The 17,388-nt window shown below is 42.9% G+C and overlaps 1 protein-coding gene across 1 annotated transcript; it reads left to right on the top strand.

The window, feature by feature from the left end:
- Positions 1–8,479: 8,479 nt before the first annotated feature.
- PAQR9 (progestin and adipoQ receptor family member 9) lies at positions 8,480–17,388 on the top strand. The gene has a single exon (XM_081827462.1). It carries the CDS (start codon positions 8,713–8,715, stop codon positions 9,844–9,846), a length of 1,134 nt encoding a protein of 377 aa, XP_081683588.1. The 5' UTR covers positions 8,480–8,712; the 3' UTR covers positions 9,847–17,388.

The following is a 17,388-nucleotide window of genomic DNA, read 5'->3' as shown; positions in this document are numbered from 1 at the left end:
TTTTTTTTTTAAAGATTTTATTTATTTATTTGAGACAGAGAGAATGAGAGACAGAGAGCATGAGAGGGAGGAGGGTCAGAGGGAGAAGCAGACTCCCCGCCAAGCAGGGAGCCCGATGCGGGACTCGATCCCGGGACTCCAGGATCATGACCTGAGCCGAAGGCAGTCGCTTAACCAACTGAGCCACCCAGGCGCCCCTAAAGAAAATTTTATAAAGAAAATCATAAGAGAAAATGTACAGTTCTCAACTGTATTTATCCAAAAAAATCCACATGTAAGTGACCCATACAGTTTATTTTTTTTTAAGATTTTCTTTATTTATATGACAGAGAGACACAGCGAGAGAGGGAACACAAGCAGAGGGAATGGGAGAGGGAGAAACAGGCTTCCTGCCGAGCAGGGAGCCCAATGTGGGGCTCGATCCCAGGATCCTGGGATCATGACCTGAGCCGAAGGCAGATGCTTAACGACTGAGCCACCCAGGCGCCCTGACCCATACAGTTTAAACCTGTGTTGTTCAAATTCTTGAGGTTTTCACATGAATGGGATACAAGAATGAACTAAGATCACTGAAATACTCTCTCTCTCTCTCTCTCTCACACACACACACACACACATATATATGATATGATATCCTTCAATTAGTTTAGTGATTGGTACCTGGAAAATTATGCTGCTAAATATTTTCAACAAACAGATATTATACCTCAAAGAAAAGAAAAATTGTTACATTAAAAAACTAAATGTACAGGCACATGAAAAGATGCTCAACATCACTCATCCTCAGGGAAATGCAAATCAAAACCCCAATGAGATATCACCTCACACCTGTTATCAAAAAGACAAGAAATAACAAATGTTGTTGAGGATGTGGAGAAAAAGGAACACTTATACACTGTTGGTGGGAATGTAAACTAGTGTGACCACTATGGAAAACAGTATAGAGGTTCCTCAAAAAATGAAAAATAGAAATGCCATATGTTTCAGCAATTCCACTTTTGCATATTTATCTGAAGAAAATGAAAACACTAACTTGAAAAGATGCCTGCATTCCCATGTTCATTGCAGCATTATTTACAATAGCCAAGACATGGAAACAACCTAAGTGTCCATTGACGGAGGAATGGATAAATAAAATGCAGTAGATATATGCGTAATATATCCATAATAAAGAATGAAATCTTGCCCTTTACAACAAGATGGATGGAACTTAAGGGCATTATGCTGAGTGAAATAAGACAGAGAAAGGCAAATAACATATGACCCCATTTATATGTGGAATTTATTTATTTATTTATTTTTAAAGATTTTATTTTATTTGAGAGAGAGAGAATGAGAGACAGAGAGAATGAGAGGGAGGAGGGTCAGAGGGAGAAGCAGACACCCCGCCGAGCGGGGAGCCTGATGCGGGACTCGATCCCGGGACTCCAGGATCATGACCTGAGCCGAAGGCAGTCGCTTAACCAACTGAGCCACGCAGGCGCCCTATATGTGGAATTTAAAACAAAACAAAACAAAACAAAAACCAAGCTCACAGATACAGAGAGCAAACTGGTGGTTGATAGTGGCAGAAGGTGGAGGGATGGGCAAAATGGGTGAAGAGGGTCAAAGGTACAAACTTCCAGTTATAAAATAAATAAGTCATGGGGATGTAGTATATAGGTTGGTAACTATAGTTAATAATACTGTATTGCATATTTGAAAGTTTCTAAGAGAGTCAAACTTAAAAGTCCTCATCACAAGAAAAAACAATTTTTTATAACTATGTATGGTGAAGAATGTTAAGTAGACTTAATTCCCAATATATACAAATATTGAATCATTATATTGCACACCTGAAACTAATATGTTATATGTCAATTACACCTCCATAAAAAAATTTTTTTTAAAGAGTTTATTTATTTATTTGACAGAAAGCGACACAGCAAGAGAGGGAACACAGGCAGGGGGGAGTGGGAGAGGGAGAAGGCTTCCCACAGAGCAGGGAGCCCGAAGTGGGGCTCGATCCCAAGACCCTGGGATCATGACCTGAGCTGAAGGCAGACGCTTAACGACTGAGCCACCCAAGCACCCCTACCTCCATAAAAATTTTATTTAAATTTTTAAAAGTAAAAAAAAAAAACACCCCGAAATGGAACTATGGCAAGTGAGCTTGAGGCCCAAACAGAGCCCAGTAATTGAGATGCCCTTCCCTTGAATGTTATAGCAAAACATTTTCCTTTCCATATGAATGTGTTGCCATAATCAATAATATTGTGCTAAATGCAAGAATCATCTATGAAATCATGGAATTGGCTATTTTCCTCTTTGCAGAGATCGAGGGTATGGCAAGCCCCCTGGTAACAACAGATGTTATTCGTTTGCAGAAAAATGCTCTTTATGTGAAATGTACCTTCCAGGCATGCCTAATCAATATCCAGCTGTCACATATGCATGCACGCATGACTTATTTGGCACATTCTTTTCAGGGACTTTCTAACCAGATCCAATTGGTTACCACACCCAATAATACTTACGGTTGAGTTTTGGGCCAAGATGCAAAGGTGGTTTATTCTCATCAGTTGTGCTCATTTAATTATTTACAAAGTTTTCCAACAACAATTTAAAAAACTTAAAATGGTAGGGGAGGCTATGTGAGGTAGTAAGTCCCTTTACTGAAGATGTTCAAAGCTGGCTATCCAGTAGCCTCTCAGGAAAAGGCACCCTACAAAGGAAAGAGTGGGAGGGGTTGGAATTAATAAAGTTTGACTCTGGCTTTGCCACCCAACAGCTTAACATCTCTGAGCCTCTGTGTTCTTATCTGAAAATAGGGATAGTATGGATTTACCTTGCAAAGAATATTCTGAGAATTAGAGCTAATGATGTAAAGTGCCTAACCCAGTACCTGAATACAGTATATGTATTCAGACTATCATAAAGGGGAAAACAGTTGGACTAGATGACTCACAGGATTATGTGACATCCCTATTCTAAGATTCTAGGATTCTAAGTTCCAACCTTTTGGGTTTTTTTAATTTTTTAAAAGATTTTATTTATTTATTTGAGAGAGAGGGAGCACGCGAGAAAGCACTAGTTGGGGGGGGAGAGCACGAGTTGGGGGAGAGTGAGACTCCCCACTGAGCAGGGAGCCTGATGCACGGCTCCATCCCAGGGCCCTCGGATCATGACCTGAACTGAAGGCAGATGCTTAACCAACTGAGCCACCCAGGCACTTCAGTTCTAACCTTTTAAAGGCTTTTAGTACTGAAAAGAAGTTCTCCAACCACAAATACATGGTGAGTGCTTAGCATGTGCAAAGCACTGTGTTTCAAAGAAAACTGTTCATAAATAATGAGGAGCAGGAACTCAATAATCTTACACACTTGTATAACTCTCAAGTTAAATTCATGAATGCTACCTAAAAGGCCCTATCAAAAGCAAGCCAACAGCCTATGACAATCCCTCACCCAAAGGGTAACTCTGAATTGGGATGAATAAAACATGTAAACGCTATGCCTTTATGGAAAGACAATATAGGCTCTAGCTAGGAAACAGGAAGGGCAGAATTGGGAGAAATAACCCCAGAATGGAGACTGCCATTCTAGCTCAGGGAAGCTGAAGACTTGGGCAGGTCTGTTCACAGCTTAGGGACTGTTGGGTGACAGATGGGGACCTCCAAACACTCTTTCCAGTGACCTCAGAGGCAGGAAAGGGGAGTCCATCCTAGACCTGGGAGAGGGGATGGAAGCAAGCTGGACAAACAGGAGGCACAGACTATACAGCCCAAGTCGATAGCATGGATGGCATACCCTTATCAGCCAAAGTGTCTTGACCCTCTCCCATGCCCCAACATGTTATTTATGAATTACTTCCATGTAGTACATATTAAGTGTATCACAAAATCTTCACAGAGTAGAGACACTGGAACAGATTTTGAAACAGAAGGTGTAATATTTTATTCTTCACCTTGATCAGTCTTCTTGTGTACCCCACTTTGGAGACCAGTAGTACAGAACAGGTGAACTTGTGGGAGAGAGGGGAGTATGGAATTGTCACTCCCTGCATAGAACCTCAAAAGGGAAAAGCACCATCTACAAGTCTCCCCCTGCTTTTCCTCAAAAGAGAACCCTGTCACCATGTCAGTGAATAGGCAGGAATAGTGCCAGATAAGAACTCAGTGTCCCCACCACTCTCTCTCTAGCTTCCAGCCTACTGCCTGGCCTTCAGATTGCACTTGTCTTCCAAGGTTCCCATAGTTACACCTGATGCTACTGCCAGAAGGTTTTCCACCATTAGGAAGCACAGACTCTACAATCTGGTAGTGACCATATCTGACCTGGAAGAGTTTGGATGATAACACTAGGACTGTTTTCAATTTTGGGGAAGGGAAGCACTTTGTCTAGACTTTGTCTAGCACTTTGTCTATTACAAGGAGAGGGAATGAACCTTACAGAGTTCTCTTTATACAGAGTCCTGGGTGCAATTAAGCACTGGGTCCATGGTGGGTTTTGTTTTATTGGTTAATTGGTTTTGGCTAAAAATTAGACTAAGAAAAAATTATTTCCTGCAAAAACAGGTGTATTATTAACAAATGTCATAGCATTTTTTTTTCCTGTGGACTCTACAAATAGCTACTAGAGAACATCAGATTTGCTGCAGAATTTTTTTTTTATTCTTATGTTAATCCCCATACATTACATCATTAGTTTAAATGAAGTGTTCCATGATTCATTGTTTGTGCATAACACCCAGTGCTCCATGCAGAATGTGCCCTCCTCAATACCCATCACCAGGCTAACCCATCCTCCCACCCCCCTCCCCTCTAGAACCCTCAGTTTGTTTTTCAGAGTCCATCGTCTCTCATGATTCGTCTACCCCTCCGATTTCCCCCACTTCATTCTTCCCCTCCCGCTACCTTCTTCTTCTTCTTTTTTTTTCTTAACATATATTGCATTATTTGTTTCAGATGCTGCAGAATTTTTATATATGCATCATCTTATGATTATAGAGAGAAACACAAATAAACCTCTAAGTCAGTCTGTAAAAACATCACCAAAGCAAGCCATATGGGGAAAAAACATTTGTCCAGTTTGCTACAGGTCCACAGTATGATTGCATTCTGCAGTTGGGACCCCTCAGTCCCAAATGTACAGAACTACGAAACTACAGAACTCCACAGAATTCCAAAAACATTGGTGGTCTTGGTTTGACAGGCTTTCAACGGGGAGAACTAGCTGGTTTCTGCCTCCAAACGCTGGCACCGCATTCCAATGTACTACTTGGTGATTCTTCTTGTCAAGAACTTGGTAGTCAGTCCTGGTTACCTTAGAGATGCCTTATCTCCCAGTGAGCCTTCAGGGAATGGCGGCCAGGCTGCTGCTTCTATCGCTTTAGCCAAGCCCATGGGGTGCGGGTGTGGTTCTGACAAGAGGCAGTTAGCTTACTAGAGTTAAACCACAAAACCTAGCCTGTGTAGGGTTTGGGGAACACATTTTTTTTATCCCCCCAAAAAACTTAAGAAAAGTTAATTCTATAGATTGGTAGTAATTATGGAAAAGTCATAATGCTGGGTTTGGTTTTTGTTTTTTTTAATAAGCTAGATCAGTTTTGCTGTCCTTAGATTCTATTTACTTGGCTTTGTCAAGGTACAGCAAAGACGGCTGTTGGGTTGGCACCCAAGAGCTTTCACGACACCAGTCCATGGCTTCAGTTGATCTTGTGCCTCATGTGCAGTGGGAGATGGAAGAGAAAAGAGAAAAGCAGAAATCACAGACTTTCTGAAAGTTAGGTTTCAGATTTTTTGACTTTGTAAAACACTGTTTCAAAGAACATTGTATTTTATTATACAGTCTCACCACTTTCAGTCACAGAGATAAATATTTTATCTAACTAGAGTTTTTACACATTCATTTACAGTCAATTCCATTATTTCACTCCATGTTAACTATTATATTTTCCCTAATTAAGAGAGCTGATTATGCAACTAAAAGATTGGTAAATATGGAAGTTATTATTGGATCAACATTTTCTACAGGCTACAGCTTAGATTGTGGAGTACAAAGAGAACATGAAATTTTTTTTCCTACTCTGCCCTAGATTCAAGATATTCATTCCCAAGATTGATTTATAAATGTCTAAATCTTAATCCCTTTTACAAATTAGCATGGGCCTTTAGCCCAGATGTTAAAGGAAATTTGCTTTAAATTGCTTTAAAACAGTAAGACGATCGTGGGGAAACAGAAAATACTAAAACAAAGCACTAGTTGAGTAACTACAGCAAAATCTCATCTATTTAAAATTCATTCATCAGGAATTGGTGATAGCTGAGAAAGGCACAAGACCAAAGTGTACCTTTGGCCTAATTGTGTAAGAGTTTGCTAAGTCAGTTACTAGTGGAAAACAGAGAGAAGGCTGAAACCTCTATTGAGAACGTTTCTAATACCCTTAAGTAATTTTAGACATTTATTTTTTTTTTAAGATTTTATTTATTTGACAGAGAGAGACACAGCAAGAGAGCGGGGTAGTGGGAGAAGGAGAAGCAGGCTTCCCACTGAGCAGGGAGCCCAATGCCAGGCTCCATCCCAGGACCCTGGGATCACGACCTGAGCCAAAGGCAGACGCCCAACGACTGAGCCTCCCAGGCGCCCCAATTTTAGACATAAAACATTGAATTATTTCTCAGTTATAAATAATCCTTATCAATAATTTAAGTCCTTCTTGAGCCACTACTAACTAAATCTTCCTTGACCTATTTGTGGGATTTGCTGTAGTGATGAAGGTAGCCTTTCATTTATAAAATGAAAATGAAAGCGTTTCCCTAAATCAGATGCCCTTCCCTACTAGTTTCATTTGCGCAAAGCAGGTCAGATGTTCTGGTTTAAGTACATGAGATCTAGAAGCAGCTTGCCTGGGTTCAAATCTCCCTTCTACCAATTGGGCATGTTATTTACGGTCGTGGTGGCTCCATTTCCCAGTCTGTAAAATGGAAAAAATAATAATACCTAAAAGATTTTAAAACTATAAAGCACTTAGAATAGCGCCTGGTCCCTTTAAAATTAGCTCCTGTTGCCATTAACACTGCACTGCAGGTCAGTAAGGCAAGTTAGACTCAGTCACACCCCCAGGGCATCGCTAAGAGAAACTTTATGAAATGGTACATTTTAGAGCAAGACAGGTTTTTAAGCTCCTCCTCGCACAAAGCTCAAGGGCAGATTTGCTTTCACACCGCAGTGCATCACAACCATTTTTCGATTCTTAAGCCTTCCTTTCTTCTGGCCTCCATCCACCCACCCTAGCCTGCCAGGTACTTCTGGTTAATTATGCATAAGCCTTTTCCAAGCCACCACCTCCCAGTCTCTACGACTTCGTTCTCCTTTTATTTCGTGCTAGACCGCACCTCCTCCCTGAAGTCCTCCCTCATCAACGCACTCCACTATCTATGATCAGCCCTTGACTCGGGCACAGCTCTGGTTGGGAACCCTTCTCAATAAATTCTTGAGATGGTTAGAGGCTTTTTGAATCGCCCGGTCTTCATCCGAAATTTTTCATTAAAACGTGGAGTTTCAACAGTCCCGCCCTGAGTTGTTGGACTTTCGCTCCAAACCAGACTCCTAGCTAAAGACACAGGAACACGAAGATGGGTGGGCTACGAGCCTCGAAGGCTGGAGAGCGCGACCGGAGTCCCGTTTAGGAACGATTCGTTTGGACAAGACCGGGACGAAGGACAGCGGAGGTTAGTGACGCACCTGAATAAGTCCGCTAGACGAAAGGAGATAAACGAAGGCTTTAATCGTGCAGGCTAAGAGCCGCGTGCGCGCACGCGCGCAGGGGCGCGCACACACACAACACATGCACGGGAAGCGAGGAGCCTTCTCAGGTATCTGACAATGACACGACTCTGACCCGGACAGGGTCTCAAAGGCCCCCGATTTCCGGAGGACCCCTGCCCCCGCCACCTCCGAAGATTACCGTTAGCGCATCTGTCCGCCAAAGCCCAGGCTCCGGCGCGCCAGGCACCCTCCCCCCCAAGCCCCGCGGCCACAGCTCCCCGCCCCCCGCGAACGCGGCTGCCCTGTGTCCTCTGGAACGCCTGAGTGACTGTCGGGTTTCGAACCCGGGCGTCGACCCTGGCCCTCGCAGCCGAGTCGCTGGCGCAGCCTTTGGCCCCCACATCAATCATTTACGGGCCAGCTAGGGCTACTGCGGCCCGAGGAGGGGGGATGGAACGGAACTCGAGACCGGGGACAACTCTATCCCCCAAGGCGGCCGCGAAACACTAGCGGGGGAGGCCCCTCGCCCTCCCTCGGTGCGCCCGTCCCTCCCTCCTTCCAGCGCCTAGGCTCCCACATCCCCGCCTCCCGCTCCGGGGGCGGCGGCGGCGGCGGCGGCGGCTGCGCCCGCACCGCGCGATGCCCAGTCACCGCAGCAGCGCCGCCGCCGCCGCTGTCGCCGCCGCAGCGCGGGCGGCCGCGAGCCCGTAGCAGGGAGCCTGGCGCAGGGGCCGCCGAGCCCGCGCGCTCCTACCAGTCGCTGCGCTGCTCATAACCTGATTGTTATTTTTATTTATTTATTTTTTTCAGGAACGGTTGCTCCGAATCAGGTCTTCTCTTGAATCTGCAGCGACGCCCCCGGCGCGTGCACAAAGGCTCCGACGGCGGCCGGCGGGGACTGTCTAGCGCGCGGGAGCCGGCGCCAGAGGTCGCCTGTGCGCGCCCTAGCCAAGCCCCAGGCACCATGCCGCGGCGCCTGCAGCCGCGGGGCGCGGGCACAAAGGGCCCGCCGGCCACGACCGCTGCGGCTTCGGAGGCCGCCTCAAGTTCCCACCCCTCCGCCTCCGGGGACCCTCCAGCATCGGCCAAGCCGCTGCTGCGCTGGGACGAGGTGCCCGACGACTTCGTGGAGTGCTTCATCCTGTCGGGCTACCGGCGGCTGCCATGTACGGCGCAGGAGTGCCTAGCCTCGGTGCTGAAGCCTACCAACGAGACGCTCAACTTCTGGACGCACTTCATCCCGCTGCTGCTATTCCTGAGCAAGTTCTGCCGCCTGTTCTTCCTGAGCGGCCAGGACGTGCCCTTCCATCACCCGTGGCTGTTGCCGCTGTGGTGCTACGCGTCGGGCGTGCTGCTGACCTTCGCCATGAGCTGCACGGCGCACGTGTTCAGCTGCCTGTCGCTGCGCCTGCGCGCTGTCTTCTTCTACCTGGACTACGCGTCCATCAGCTACTACGGCTTCGGCAGCACAGTGGCCTATTACTACTACCTGCTGCCGGGCCTGAGCTTGTTGGACGCCAGAGTGATGACACCGTATGTGCAGCAGCGCCTGGGCTGGCACGTGGACTGCACGCGCCTCATCGCCGCCTACCGCGCGCTCGTGCTGCCGGTGGCCTTCGTGCTGGCTGTGGCCTGCACGGTGGCCTGCTGCAAGAGCCGCACAGACTGGTGCTCTTACCCATTCGCGCTTCGCACTTTTGTGTTCGTCATGCCCCTCAGCATGGCCTGCCCCATCATGCTCGAGAGCTGGCTCTTTGACCTGCGCGGCGAGAACCCCACGCTCTTTGTGCACTTCTATCGTCGCTACTTTTGGCTGGTGGTGGCCGCCTTCTTCAATGTGAGCAAGATCCCGGAGCGCATCCATCCAGGCCTCTTCGACATTATTGGCCACAGCCACCAGCTCTTCCACATATTCACTTTCCTTAGCATCTATGACCAGGTGTACTACGTGGAGGAGGGCCTGCGCCAATTCCTCAAGGCGCCGCCTGCGGCGCCCACCTTCTCTGGCACCGTGGGCTACATGCTGCTGCTGGTGATCTGTCTGGGGCTGGTCATCAAGAAGTTCCTAAACAAAACCGAATTCTGCAGTAAAAAGTGAACCTCCGCCTTGGAGGAGGCTGCTGGTTCGCCCACCTATTTGTTTGGAGTTTCTGTTGTTGCTATTGTTGGTTTGTTTTCAAGTTTTGTTGTGTTTCCTTCTTTGCTCAAGGAAGGTGCTGCAAAACCACAGGGAAAAAGTCGAATGCAACAAGGGGGTCTCAGTGCACTTGGGGGCTTTGGAAGAGGGAGATATGGTTCAAGCAAGAGGGAGAGTGCCACTGGTTCTTGCCCCTGGAAAAAAATTCGGGTGGTGTCTCTGACATCCAGGAGTTTTTCCAAGGGAGTGAGTAAAATCCCAAATAAAACCCCGAACAGTTTGGTTTTCCAGTCGTCTTCTGCGCCAGTGGTAATGAGGAGTAGTCCTGGTGAGGTCAGGTATGCAGTAAAGAGGGTAAGTAGACAAAATCCCCGAGTACTTCCATTTCGGTCTGAGGAATGCTTGGATTTGTAAAAAGAATGGAGCTTTGTAGGAAATGGGCACAAAGACACAAACCCAGGGCTTAACCTGCTAGAAAATGCATGGAATGTGAACACAAATTAATTATTTCAAAATATTTCTTAGATGTTATTTAAATAGTAATATATACAATGATTTTTCACAATTTATCAAAGCCTGTGATATGCACTGAATTTTCTTTGTTACATAGTTTTGAATTTTGCAGCCCTTCTGCATTGCATACACTTGAACTGGACATCAGGGCAAGCTGCTTGAGAATTCTCAACTACTTTTTTAAACAGTGTTTTCTGAAGGCTTATGTGTGTTATGATACAACTGTGAATTATTCTACCTTAGGGACTCTGGTTAAACTATTGTTGAGGAGCTCAGTGGTTTATATACATCCCAGGTTCCAATTTACTTTATTCCACAAAACCCATCCGATTTTTTATTTTGTTTTTAATTTTATTCTTTCTTTCTCTACTTATTTAAATTGCCACTGGAATAAATGTGCCTTTTGAAGCAATGCCCAAATGACTGGTCCTCAGACATAGTTTCATGCATGGAGAGAGCAGTAAGAATAAGCTTTTCTTCTTTACTGTAAATCAGGGTCTAACATTCCACCCAGGAGGGAAGGAAGATGGTGTTGGTTTTAAAATTTTGGTAGGACTGAAAGTAGCTTACCAGGAGAAAGGGAGCCAACCCACTAATGTGGCTGTGGTTCTTAATGCAGCCATCAGGGAAGGTGAGAGGACACTATTCTAGACCAATGCCATTTATCCTTGCTTAAAATTAAAAACATAATATTCAAGAATAACTGAGGCGGTTATATTAGGAAAGTCAGGAGCATATTACTTGAGTTGTAACTGAAGATATTGAGTTAAATAACATTACTTTTGCATAGTTAAACACTGGTCTCATTTGGATCCATACTATGGAAATGAATGGCAGTCACCCTAAATCACGGAAAAATTAGTGAACATGTTCCTGAGATCCTTTCTGACAACCACATTGGCCAATGTTATTTAAGACATTTCTCATAAGTGATAACCTGTACTTGAGATAACAACTCTAGATTAACACAAACCACTGAGGTGGCTTATTTAATTTAACTTACCACACTTCCTGACAAGTCCTTTTGGTTAAGAGCCAAATAAGTCATTGAGTGGGGAGTCTTGACTTCATAGTATAATTTAGATCAAGCACATAAGGTAGATGAACACTTACCTCAGCACTGGTAGGCTGGAACTCCTAAAAAGATTGTGTTTTTGTTTATGCTTTTAATCTCTACTGTATTTGTAAACAGAGAGGCTTGGCACAATTCCCTGGAGGAATCAGTATCTTTGTGCGTTAATTTGCACACAGAAGTTAACTTTTTATATGTCTATATTTAATTTGAAACCTCTTAATGGGATCGTAAATACACTTTGCACATTTGCTGATGGGTGTCAGTATCTAATCTTTTGCAAAGTGCAAGGAGATTCCCATTAGATGATAGAGGCTGAGAATTTGTGCCTAGCACGGATGTTATTCCTCAGCTGTAACTTAACTCAGTGCATGTATTCAAGAACAATCGTGGAAATCAGGATATTTCCATGTGCAAACTTATTTGCATGTCATTGTTGTCTCTTCTAGAGCCCTAAAGAATGTTGGTTTGGAAGCTAGAGAAATAGGTTGAGGAGTGTTTGGTAGCTTCCTTGTTAAATGGGACCTCCCCTTTCAGAAGGAACTTTCAAGGGACAGAATTCTAAAAAGGGTCCATGAGTTTGAGAACAAGAAATACACCCTGTATTTGTCATTTTAAATTTTTGTTGGAGATCTTCTGGGTCTACAAACAGAATTCTCTTCTCACCCTGTGTCTTTGTCCTTAAGCAGAGGCCACTTAAGGATAAAATTATACCCATATCATTTTCAAGTGATTACGATGCATGAGCCCAGGAAGGTGACACACTTTTCCCCTCAAAGTTTTCAAACCCACTATGCCCCAGAGAGAATGAGGACTCACTTTCCTTCCCTTTGTTGTTTCCTTCCTATACTTTCCTTTCTCCCATTCCATCTTAGTGTTTATATACCACATATAACATTGACAAAAGGACATTTTAGTTGAAAACAGTGGTTTGGCTTCACTTCCTATTTGCAAGTAGATGTGCTTATATATGCTATGTAGGACCAGGGATGATTTGTGAAACTATGTATGTTATTTGCTAAATTATATCAGATTTCTGCCCAGATAAATGGTGATATTTTAGATTCAGCATATATTTACTGAGTCTCCATTTGTATGGAACTAGCCAAGTATATTATTACCTGAATATGTCAGGGGTAATACGGCAACCAGAATGAAATATCTTTAATTTTTCACATTCTCCACTTTGCCACATCCATTAGGATTCAGTTTTACTTTATTGTGTTCACCTGCCTGAAATGTAGGACAAATGATAAATAAGAATGTACTCCATTATCTCTGTAAAACCTATTTTGGCAGTGGAATTTTGAAGCATATTATGTAATGCATTTTATTTTTACTTGTTAGTCATGATCTAGATGACATCTCAAGAAGCAGCGTCAGAGAGTCCTGCTTGGGAAATGAAGGTGTTTGACTTTGGAGTCTGTCACCCTGGGGGTTGCTCTGTGGGGTTGACTCAGCTGAGTTAGTTGGTTAAAGGGGGTTCCTTTCTTCCCTGTGCTTGGCAGCTACACCCTCAGGTGAAAGGGATGAGCTTCCCAGACAGAAGTGAGTTTTTTGACCATGTCATGACTGGCTTGTAAAAATAAGCCTGATCTTTTCCGCTGGCCATACACTTTCTATAAATAGCCCAGGAAGAAAGTATGGGGCTTCAGAGCTAACCAGAGTGGCCTTCACATGTTTCCATTCATAAATCCTGCCTGTAAGTGCTTGCAGTTAAAAACCATTTAGCCTAATTCATTATGCCACTCCAGGGTAATCATTTCTAAGAATGCAAAATTGGGGGGATGGAGGTGATTTTTATAATTTTTTTTGGATTTGGTGCTGAATCTGAGGGCTCACAGCAATAATAAACAGGGATTGTTACCTGCAAATCTCTTCACAACTCTACGTGGTTAATCTGCACAAAGCAAGAGTAAGAGACAGGTACAATAGGAACTATCTCCATTTCTAGGTTATACCAAGGTGACAGAATCAAGTTTTCAAACTGGCATTAGAAGTAGGGATGGTTGTGTGCTCACTTGTGAGTGTTCGCTAGTTTGCACGGCTCTGATGCCTAGTCAAGCACACAGACACCAACTGGAGATGTGTGTCTCCATAATTATATATCTATGACTAATAATATCTAATATCTATTTTATATAGAGAGCTATATAATTTATCATTGTAAAACAGCAAAGTGAGATGTAGTTATCCTTGAATTTACATTATAGAATCTTAAAAAAAGTGTACTTAGTTTTTATCATCTTGGATTGTTCTTCATCTGTTGAAGTCTTCCACTGCTGACTTCACTCTGTCAGTATCCTTTGAGTTGATTTCCACATTTGTCCATGTCATCCTGTTAGTGATCATTGAGCACCTACTGTATATAAGACATCGGGCAAGGATCCATCCATATTATTACAGCTGTTACCCCTTTGTCTGCTGGTGGAACAGAGATGGGAACACCAGAAAGCCCTCTGGCCAGGAACCAAATTCTGACCTTGGCCATAGCAGAATGTCTTAAGCCACTGAATTTGGTTCTCTTCTCCTTTCGGTTAGCATAGGAGCAATGCATGGAATCTTATTTCAGTTAACATGCTAACTTATCCAGAATCAATTTCTTCTTTCCTTCCTTCCTTCCTTCCTTCCCTCCTTCCTTCCTTCCTTCCTTTCTCTCTCTTTCTCCTTTCCTTCCTCCTTCCTCCCTCCCTCCCTCCTTCCCTCCCTTCTTTCCTTCCTTCCTTCCTTTTTCTGTCTGCTCCTAGGCCTATGTGAATTTTGTGGCTAAAAATAACTAAAAAATTTAATGTAGGATGCAGGTGAAGGGATAGCAGGCATATGTACATGGAGAGAGTTGAAAATTTTTATCATCACTACTAATTAATAGAAACACTACTAAGAACCACTTTTTGGGAGGTTAATAGTATTTATGTCATTATAAAGCAAGTTTCATCCAAAGTGCCTAGACTGTGATGTCATTAAATGTCTGAATTTCATAGATAGCATACTTATGTTTTTAAAAATAGGAGCTTCAATCTGCAAAGGTGAACTCATGTTCTTTAGCCTTTTTCTTCTTTTAAGGTCTTTGTGTTGTAATCTATAAAACATGTCTTAGAAAAAATTACTCTGGAGGAAATTATAAAAAAAAAATTATCAGATGTGAAAAAGACAGGAAGAAGGCATGAGCAGGGGAGAACAAGGAGGATTAGATTCAAACAGTTAGAATGAGACAGCAAGTTCAACTGTGGACAATTTCTCCTGAGTTTTAAATTCTGTCCCTAGAAAACCATGTGAACTGCCATGGTGTTAGCACTCAAATGGACAGGCAAGGAATTCTCTTTGGCAGCCTAACCACATCCTGTAGTTTTTGACCTGAGCACCAGTGCCAAGGTATATTTTGAGTAGTACTCTTACCCTTGGCTTAATGTCCTTAATTTGTTTCCATAAAATTAGGACATAAGGCAAAAAGGCATTAGGGGATAACACCAGCCAATTGTAAATCACCTTTCGAATCATTTCTTTGAAGGATTAACAATATCCTCTGACATAAATTGTCTAACGAAAAGCGAACAAGCCTAGACAGACTGAAAAAAGAAAGCATTCATTGGTTAAGCTGAGTGAGCACCATTGTATTCCAATGTGATAGGCCACACACCTTCCTGTTGAAGGTTTTATTCCTTCTTCATTACTATGAATTATTGTGAAATGGGTATCAATTCTTAATTACTCTTCCAAAAATCTAATACAAATTTTTGCTGTTGTTTCAAAAGAACAGATGTATTGCATTTCTGGTTTGTAGATTTCTAACCAGCTTGTAGGCATTTTTTTAGAATAGCTTAAGAGTCTGTGAGCAAGTTGCAGAATTAGAGTGTTTATTTATAGGTCAGGGGCCAAGAATGCAGGATGTGACTTGGGAAAGCTCTGAACACATCCTTACATGCAACAAAATGATCACTTATTTACTATCTAACTCAATGGAAAAGAGCCTTTTGTTTGAGCTTTGGAAAATATTCCCCAGTGTATTGTGCTTCTAAATGTGATGCATGATCCTCAATATTTTTTGTTCTTGAACAGTCTCTGAAAGCTATCCCAAATGTGGCATTCCTCAAGGAATATTTCTTGAATGTGCAAAAGTATTCTCGAATGTGTCAATGTGGCAGGCCACCTTTCTCATGCCTTACAGCTCCACCTAAAATATGCAATAAACACTCACGTAGGAGTGGAAGGGTCTTCAGATGGTTATATAACCATGCTGTAGAAATGGCCCTGCTCCTCATGGCTCACACACCACATTGAGAAAGGACATCATGTAAATAAACTTTTGTTTCTAGATGAGGGGAGTACGGGGACACATATTAATTTCATTTCTTCTTTCAGTTCCATCTGTAGTTAGAAAGTGTAATCTTTTTAATATGCTGGATGCAAAAAAAGAAAATTAATAAGAAAACATTTTAAAGAGGTAGTCTAATTTTCTATTTTAAAAGTTTATAATAGCAATTTGTTTGTAAAAACAGGCCTTAGCACATAGATGAGAACCAGCGCTTTTTGGAAAGCCTCATCTTTGTCCTGGGAGTTTAATCACCTTGAGCTCTTACCCAAATGATAAAGACCTAGCAGGTCTTTAAAAATGTAAATAATGTATAGTTTAAAGAAGGGTAAAAAAAAAAAATTAAAAAAACCATTTTTTTAAAAAACGAAAAAAACAGGTCAGATATGTTCTAGGTGTGTAACAAGGTTAAATTAAACGTCTTTTAAAAATTCTAGTTAAAAACTTCATTAAATTCACTCTTCCAGCAAGGCTTAGCACAGAAGGTCTACTTTTCAACCAGGTTGATTTTCTTTTATGGAGACTATGAGCAGAATTATTCTAACGAAGCAACTGAGTCCCAAGGCAGTAAGGGGATGAGGTACAGTTCACTTTGATGACGGTATAACCACAGCGAATGACATAGCCGGGAAACTGTACAGCTCTGGACACGTGCTCCTCGTTTCTGTGGAGTGGAAAGGACCATAGAGCCCCACGCTATCACTACACAGACCTGGAGAAGGCTGTCTGCTTTGCAGGGCTGAGAGCGACCCGGTGGCTGTTAAACTTCTATCTGCATAAAGCGTGTGGTAGCTCTAAACTCCTCATTTCAGCCTTCTCCCAGGCCATTCCCACCACCCTGGAAGCCTTCTGTTTCCACAACCTCTGCCTTGAAGACAAAAGGGTCTAGAAGGATTCCATGTGTATTTAGCCCTTGTCTAACCATCTGCCTTATGAGGTTCATCCATTTCTAAACCAAGGATTTAAATATGATTACTGTGCTTGGATTTACAAGAATGTACAATCAGCAGGTCCCCTTTTGCAGTAAAGGGCATTAATTGAAGGCCATACTCATTTTTTCCCTCAGGTCAGAGGCAGAGGGAGAATTTCAGTGACCAAATAGAGACCTCCTTGCGTCAGTATTTTTTTTTTTTTAAGTTCATTTAATGATGATAATGGAGGGAGAAAGGAGTCAAGGATAATGCAGGCATGAAGAAAACCGAAAGAAAGATCCCACTGCTTGCTAAATTAATTCTTCTTAGGCTGCCTGACTCCAGCCATCACCCACAGCTGTATTTAGCTGGCTAGAGAGGCTTCTCAGGATGTGTGAACTTCCATACAGGGACTATGATGTGATTTCAAATCAATAGTGTTCTCTGCCAGAGAAGCATTACTCAATCATAATTCCACGTTACCTGATAAACCAATCTATAGAAATAGATATCACTTTGGTCAGTTCTGTGCATGTAGCTAACAAAATTGTGGCTCATTTCTGTTGTATAGTTTGCTATGATTTTCTAAGACATTTGTTCCTTATGGTCTTGAACATGGAATTCTATATTAATATTATAACTGTGTATTTTTTGCTGAAAAACAAATGTATGAAGTAAGAATAAATTATTTGTAAGCA

Source organism: Leptonychotes weddellii, chromosome 1, assembly GCF_054177405.1.
Source record: "Leptonychotes weddellii isolate Sample4059 chromosome 1, ASM5417740v2, whole genome shotgun sequence".
Classification (NCBI taxonomy): Eukaryota; Metazoa; Chordata; class Mammalia; order Carnivora; family Phocidae; genus Leptonychotes; species Leptonychotes weddellii.
Note: the sequence above shows the minus strand (reverse complement) of the source record. Positions and strands in the feature narration are given on the sequence as shown.

Coding starts and splice junctions, on each gene's coding strand:
- PAQR9 (XM_081827462.1), top strand. CDS start 8,713: ATGCCGCGGCGCCTGCAGCCGCGGGGCGCGGGCACAAAGGGCCCGCCG.